Source organism: Pygoscelis adeliae, unplaced genomic scaffold, assembly GCF_000699105.1.
Source record: "Pygoscelis adeliae isolate BGI_AS28 unplaced genomic scaffold, ASM69910v1 Scaffold160, whole genome shotgun sequence".
NCBI lineage: Eukaryota > Metazoa > Chordata > Aves > Sphenisciformes > Spheniscidae > Pygoscelis > Pygoscelis adeliae.
The window spans coordinates 2,980,868-2,988,571 of NW_008824035.1; the positions used below are offsets into that span (position 1 = coordinate 2,980,868).

Below are 7,704 nucleotides of genomic sequence, written 5' to 3' on the forward strand. Positions count from 1 at the left end.
CCGGCTGCTGGCGGGCGGGGGTCCGCGTCCCTCGGGCTGCGGGCGAGCAAAGTCGAATGCACGTTAGTCAGAAAACAAGGTTTCTAGCCTCCTTTAGCTTGTAGCCACGGACACAATTTGCAAAATGAAGTTATACACAGTAAATGAAAAGGAAAAAGTAGAAAATGTGATAAAAATTTGTTCCAGCACAAACGGACACAAGAAGCAAATGCAACTCTAATGAGAAGACCTTTCTTTTTTTAATAGTGAAAGCTAATCTGTCCAAAAGCAAACCTATGAAAAATAGGCGAGGAGAGTGAGTGGACAAAGGCTGGACTAGGCAGCAGAAGTGGGAAGCTGGTCATGGACCAGCAGCACAGAGCTGGCACCAGCCTCGCTCTCTACCTGTACTTAGCCCACACCAGTGACACGGTCTGTCCAGTTTTACCTCTAAACAAGGAATACTAGGCCTGACGCTAGAACAAGCAGGCATGCTGGTAGCTGCAATATTTGGCTTTGAATAATCTCTTTCTAGACTCTTTAAATCGCTTTTGTTGGGTTTCCTCCAAGGAGAGGTAGGCCAACAGAATGATCGGCCGTGTTCCTCAGAGGGCAAGACAGCTGTAATGCAAGGTGAAGAGAGCAAGGAACGCGTTTGCCACAAGCACTGCACCATTTGATGAGGAGAACATGCTACTGTAGAGCAAACCAATGGGAAAAGGGGCTTCAGACTTTATTTCCCCTCTGGCAAATCCATGTTCTGGCAGTTTTTACCCACTTGAGTTGATGGAAGAGAGACATGGTCTCCCGGGCGCCGCGGGGAGACATGCTACATGTATTGTGAAGATAACTGTGGTTTCTAGAGTCATTTTTATTGTGACAACGCCACTCTGTCCTGTCTTCAAAGGTAAAAAGGGTAAGCAGCAAACCAATACCTTCATAAATAACACTCTTTGCTCAAAGACAGCATGCAAAAAGAGCATGCTCCGGACTGAACATCGACTGAGTGTCGTTTGTCAGTAAGGCTTCCAGAATGTACAGGTATCACAGTACCAGAACGACCATAATAAAAAGAAAGGAATTTTCCATAGCTATGTACAAGCAAATTATGCAGATACATGCAACAAAATAGATTTTGCTTTATTCTTGTAATTGAGAGCTCACAATATTTCCTTTTTTGTACAAAAGTGGATACAACTGTAACATAAAAATCTGAAGACCTACACAGAACACAGTATGATTACATCTCCTGCAGCAGCTTCTTTCCTAATCCTCTTTCCAATCCCTCACACACAAAGATAAATTCTTGCAATCCTGACATGAGGATTATTCTTGAAGTAAAACATAAGCTGTAATCTTTCTGAAGCTGCCTGCTGCTCAGAATTAGGGCTGAGTGTCTGAGCATATCCATATTGCAGGGACCCACTGGGGCTCGTCCTGCGCACGATGGACTGCAGACAGCAGCTGCGCAGATGCTTCTTGTAAATTGTCATTCACAATCACTTGATCAAAGAACTGACCAAACTGAGCTTCCATTTTCTTAGCCGAATCTTCCATCTCCTGTAAATCTTCTTCCTGCGAGACACAGAGTAAGTCTATAAAGCTTTAATGTTGTAAACAAACATACCTGCATGGCATCTGCAGAACACCTTGGGCCACGTAGACAAGAGGTGAATATAGTGCCAGTGTACTTTATATCATTTACAGTTTGCTGTCGTAAAGTACACGTGCTACAGTCAGTCCCAAGTCTCTGAAACAGAGCCGACTGCCATATTCTTCCCAAGGAGATACCCTGTGTCTCAGTATGCTCCATTTGCCCCAAAAAGGTTATTCTACTGCCAGGTGCTGGCAGAGGACGTTAGGGACTCGAAGGCAAATCCACTAGCACTTGTGTTCTCGTTCCACACTTCAGTTTATTTCCCCAGTGTTCCTGTTTCTTTCTGCCATAGCAATCACGATTCCTTTCCATATACAGTTATGGACTGAGGTCTCCAAAATTTTAAGACGCTAAACTTCATGATAATTTGCATGGAAACAATTGTGACAATGCACTAGACACACTGTAAATACAAGATATGCGTTTCCTACAAGCAGGATTTGTGTTTTATCTATAGAACTTAGTATAGAATTGATATTGATACTGTCATTAAGCATACATGAAATAACAATACATTCTTATAACCACATGAAAAAATATTTGATTAAATTACCGAATGAAGCACCTCCCTGATATTTCAGTGCAAACAGTAAATGTATGTGTTGACTCAAATCTTGTCACAAGGCAGTTAATAAAAACAAAGATGTACAAAATAGCCTCTCCTTTAAAGGCATTTTGAAGCAAAATGCCTCCATCCCCTAGGTGCAAATTACAACACTTCTGCTTCAGAGCAAATCTGGAGGGAGGAAAAATCCCAGCAAACCAAACAGAAAAAGACAAGAATAACTTAGATTTGATCCTAAAGACACAATAATCTTCTAAAGAGTTAACCTAGTAACATAGTAGAACGCAGTATGTTCTAAACACAGAATCCCAGAATAATAAGCTGAGTCTCTTCAATTCCCAAATCTCACCTTGAATTTCATGTTCACATAATAATCTGTAATGATCCTGGCATTTTTACGAGTCTGCCTCATGCAGCTTATGCTGGATGGCTTGATGAATATAATGTAGGGCTTTAATTCATGAGTCCGGGCTACTTGTATGCCCTGCAAATTAAGAGTAAAAAGAAGTATTCATCCCAGTTTTACTCCCATAAAAAGCCAACTGTTTACAACGTGCTGTTATCTCCAGACCTAGCAGTAATCTTTTTCAGGAACACCTACTTTAAAATGACCTCACTAATAATCCCTGGACCAGACCATTGTCAAGCAACTGTAGCATACCAGTCACTTAATTCTGCTTGGTAACCTTACTAGGAGATGCTTTCAACTCCAGTGAATGACTGGACATTGTCATTAAGAGATCTCTACAATCAACAACACTAAAGATGAATCTGAAATCTGTTTTTTTAACTGCTGGGGAGCTACCTTTGGAAAAAGCACAACTTTATTGCCCCATACCAGAAGAAAGTATCCTGCTTTCGGAAAACTTTGTGCTGTGTAGCATTCCCTGATGCTAATAAGCATTTTTAAACTACTGCAAAGCAGTGGAGGGAACTAGAAAAAAGAAAACAAAAAAGCAAAAAGCACAGCATGTAAAGTTGGCCAAGACACCAGATTTAAAATACAAGTATGCAGCTTGGCAGTAATGCTCCTACCCCACGGCAGTTACTGAAGAACAGCTATGTGCTATTACTTAATACCCTTCCCAAAACTTGTCCTTTAAAGTCACACCCTAAAAAACTGATAGTGGCACATCTGTTCAAGTAGCAAAATTCCATTTTCTCCCTCCTCTTCTCCCTCTTGTTTAGGAGAAGCATAGCAGAAGAAACCCAAAGACATTTTTAGAAGTGAAACGAAGACTGAAGTGTGGCCTAATCTGCCCCTTATAGCGGTTTGGATTTTGAGTAGTACCCCACAGGTCATGTAACTTCTACTTCAAACAGCACAAACCACTGCTAACCTAAGTCTCTGACTACACTGGCTCTGCATAATTAGAGGGAAGTATCTAAAAGTTACTGAGTTATGGTGTCTCTCTTTACATTCAGTTAGAAGAGATGCTGAAACCTAGTAGCCTAAACAGCTCCGAAGTACTAAATATGCAAGTAATTCAGAGAAGTTTAGTAGGATTCTGCTGGACACAGCTTTAAGTCTCTTAGATATTTACAAACTCAAGCCTTTATTAGCCTTATCTTCATCAGCAAATTCAATGCAAAGATAGAAGGGAAAAAAATAAGTGAATAGTGTCTAAGTGAAAAGACTAGCATGGTAAGTAGTTCTGAAAGTGTTAGAGAAAATAAAAGCAATTAAGAAAAAAAAATACAGAAGAATGCAAAGATTGCATTAGAAGTTTTTTTGCAATGCCCAGCATAGAAACATCTGGCAATCACCCTAATATTTGAAGCACCTCTTGCCAATATCTGTTAGGGCACATGTGGAAGCTGTGCCAGCTGCCCTTTCTCATATAGTAAACATTTGCAAACTGTGGTCCCTAGATGAGTGGTGGTCTACAGAGCAGGCACGGGCTGGAGGTTCTTGTAGAGCTGTTCGGTCATGTGCGCCAGCAGCTTACTCCCAGCTGTTAAGTTACTTCTGAAGAGAAATAAATGCATGATATAATTCCCTGCTTTTGCTTGATTACTTTAATAGTTGCTGCTTTTACCAAAGGGTGTTCAGAGATTGCTAACGGAAGGACAGAACTCTCAACTAACAGGGCTTGGAGGAGGAGGAGGAAATCCCATGCAGCGGTCTCCACATGAAAAAAGAATTCTTGCTTTAAGCAAGTATGAAAACTCATTTCTGTACCGTTCCACCTGATAATGCAGCTGCTGACTTGGAAACAAGTGAACTATACTGATCTGTACATACTTGCCACTGTAGTATTCCCCCCACCCCCAAGACCCACGCAAAGAATAATCTATTATTAATAAGCACCATGAGCTAAAGTGAAAAACAAGACAAAGCAACTAACACTGTTCCAACAGCTCAAGAATGTACAGAGAATTATTTTTCCTCCCAGGAGATATGAACTGTAGAGTCCCTGCCCCTTTACAACTCACCTGTGGTTCTAAATCTATTACACAGATCTTGCCTTTATCGAGGACTGTTCGCACTGCATCAATACTGGTACCATACAGGTACCCTTTGTATTCCCCATATTCCAGCATTCTGCAACAGCGGTGAGGAAGAAGGAAAATGAAAGAGCACTTGAGTCTCAAAAGGTTCCATTTAAGGGTGAAGTCTTCACATGTAATCCAGTGATCAAGACTGAATGATCATAAAAGACAGTGAACACTGATGAACAACCTCCACCTTTGCTCTTCCCCGCTACACTGGGCACAAAATCAGAACCGTTACAGTTTGACATCTCCAAAGCATGCATTTTTTACTCATCTTGTTACAAATTATGCGTTTCGAGGTTGTGATTCTAATGAGAAAATGCTTGTCATTTAGATAGTACTAATAACTTCATAAATCAGAAGATCTCAAAGCACTTGGCACAGCTCAAGGAGTGTAGCTTCTGGTGCTGAGCCGGTCTGTCTTAGCAGAGGGATTATTGATGCATAGAAAGGAGCAGACACTTATGAAAGTTCGGCCCTTACAGTTCAGGTGCTGGAGATGTCATCACTGCAGAGGTTTTGCAATGGAGATGTAGATCAGGAACAGGTCCGACTCACTGCTCAGTTTTAGAAAGCAGTCCAATTTCCAGAAGGGCTAAACTCATAACTTACAAGCACATCAAGTGAGCTCAGTCCTGGAGATCCCACTTCCCTTTAGAAGGATTCTGAGATTAATTGTAGAGGAGCTTATTTGCACCTGCACAAACACGGTTTTTGAAGCAATGGGCTCAAGCAGTTTCACCAAAATTTACACCAAACATCCATAGTAAGTACGAGTGGAGGAGCCCAGACTTGGGACCTAACTACAAAACTGGCTTTTCTTGGATCATGTTACATTTTAAGTAACAAAAATGTAATTTGTCTCTCCTAGTTACCTGTGGCTATACACCATGTTTTCAAAAGTTTCCTTTGATACGTAGTGATATTCACGACCATTCATTTCATAACTCTTCTGAACACGAGTGGTGTCTGAAAGGAGATATATGCACACACAAAAAACCCCAACTGCAAGTAAATTCTTGTAATTTTATAAATGAAAATGAGACAACTTTCATGAAGGACTATAAATCAGTACTTTCATAAGTAATAAAATGAGTTGTTTCCATTTGTTAATCCAGAGCAAAAGCCTTGTCTACTGTCCTGGTTTTGGCACGGATAGAGTTAATTTCCTTCCTAGTAGCTGGTACAGGGCTGTGTTTTGGATTTAGGAGGAGAACAATGTTGATAACACACCGAGGTAGTGCTTACACTACACTAGTCAAGGACTTCTCAGTTTCCCCTGCTCTACCGACTGAGAAGGCTGGAGGTGCACAAGAAGCTGGGAGGGGGCACAGCCAGGACAGCTGACCCAAACTGGCCAAAGGGACATTCCATACCATGTGACGTCATGCTCAGTACATAAACTGGGGGAAGCTGGCCGGGGGGGCCGCTGCTCGGGGACTGGCTGGGCATCGGTCGGCGGGTGGTGAGCAACTGCACTGTGCATCACTTGCTTTGTGTATTATTATTATTATTATTACATTATTCTTATTATTGTTATTATTATTTTATTTCAATTATTAAACTGTTTTTATCTCAACCCACGAGTTTTTCTCACTTGTGCTCTTCCAATTCCCTCCTCCATCCCACCGGGGGGTGGGGGGAGTGAGCGAGCGGCTGTGTGGTGCTCAGTTGCCGACTGAGGTTAAACCACGACATCTACTGTCCTGGTTGCCCAGTGGCAAGTCCTTCAAAATTGGCAAAGCACATCTGTATTTCTTGGAATAGGAGGAGAGTGGCTTAATCCAAATATCTGTGACTCAAACCAATGAGGAACTGCTTTGGAACTGGTTGCACAACTGTTTTTGCTCCTCTGAGGTAAAATTTATTAAAGCTCATTCGGAAACATCCCACAAGCCTTCCCACACTTGCACCTTGCCCATATCTGGAATCTTAAGCACAAAAGAATTCCTGAATTTTCAACCAGCTTCAGATTCATACATTTCCTGTTTGGTTATCCAAATCACAAGAACCAAATAAGCACAGATAGAAACTATTGCAATTATTACCATCAGAAATTAAGCTGTGTAAGTCTCATCTGAGCCTAGAAGGCTAATGAGGAAAGCTGCAAAGCCTATTAAGCACCAACTTCCGTTGTCGTCATTCTCATATCTGATCACTTAAACACTATGAACTTACAATATCCCAAAGAAACATTCCTATTTTTAAATTTAGGAAAAGCAAACATCAAGATTAAACAAAACCATGCAGACAATCTACTGCTACATAAAGCTTTAAGGGTTTCAGGAGCTGTAACTTGAAAATACTTCTGGCTGATTTGCCAAAATAAAGAGAAAGATAGTATTTTAAACGAACCCTTATAAAAGCAATTGCCTCTGGCTTGCAGCAGAGCTGAAAAAACAGCCATACAGCAATGAGTGTATGAACACACAAAGGCAAGAGGGAGGTACTTGACATTTCCTAATCACGTTTGAAGGGGGTAGTGGGGGAAAGAGGAAGAACATTACATACGAGGTACGGCACTTTGAAACTCTCGTGGGTTACTTGCAATAAGCCTTCTCCTTAGCTCATTCACACCAACTCCTGCAGGACCTGAAAAGTTGGCAAAGCAACTAATATTACTGGCAGAGGCACTTTTCACATGCACACCCCCTCCCCTCGCCCATATTCTAACACATTGCACACACACAAATGAAATGTAAGTTCCCCAAAAATGTACCAGAAGTGACTGAAGCATCTTGATTGGTTCAGGGTACAAATCACCTCTCAGCAATATAGTCATACCCAGGAGGCAACCCAGCAATTCCATTTAAAAGAAAAAATTATTATTATCAAATACATCCAGACTTTGAAAGGACAATGGATTTGCCTTTACCCAGTTTGCTTTATCAGGATCATGGAACACTGCAGAACAGCAGCTTCCTTTCAGTCGCTATCATTAAAGACTACTTGAAAGCTGCAGCCCACTTAATACAGTATTTCCTATAGCAAGCATTATTAAAGGCAT

At 41.3% G+C, this 7,704-nt stretch overlaps 1 protein-coding gene across 1 annotated transcript in view; it reads right to left on the reverse strand.

The window, feature by feature from the left end:
• Nucleotides 1–1,153: 1,153 nt before the first annotated feature.
• Nucleotides 1,154–7,704, reverse strand: part of MPP4 (membrane protein, palmitoylated 4 (MAGUK p55 subfamily member 4)) — a 22,348-nt gene continuing 15,797 nt past the window's right edge. The window contains exons 17-21 of the mRNA XM_009332930.1: nt 7,209–7,289; nt 5,573–5,666; nt 4,638–4,746; nt 2,551–2,685; nt 1,154–1,554 (exon numbers count right to left, since the gene is read on the reverse strand). Of these exons, the coding sequence (XP_009331205.1) occupies nt 1,363–1,554; nt 2,551–2,685; nt 4,638–4,746; nt 5,573–5,666; nt 7,209–7,289 (611 nt within the window). The 3' untranslated portion in view covers nt 1,154–1,362. The remainder of the gene's footprint in view (nt 1,555–2,550; nt 2,686–4,637; nt 4,747–5,572; nt 5,667–7,208; nt 7,290–7,704) is intronic.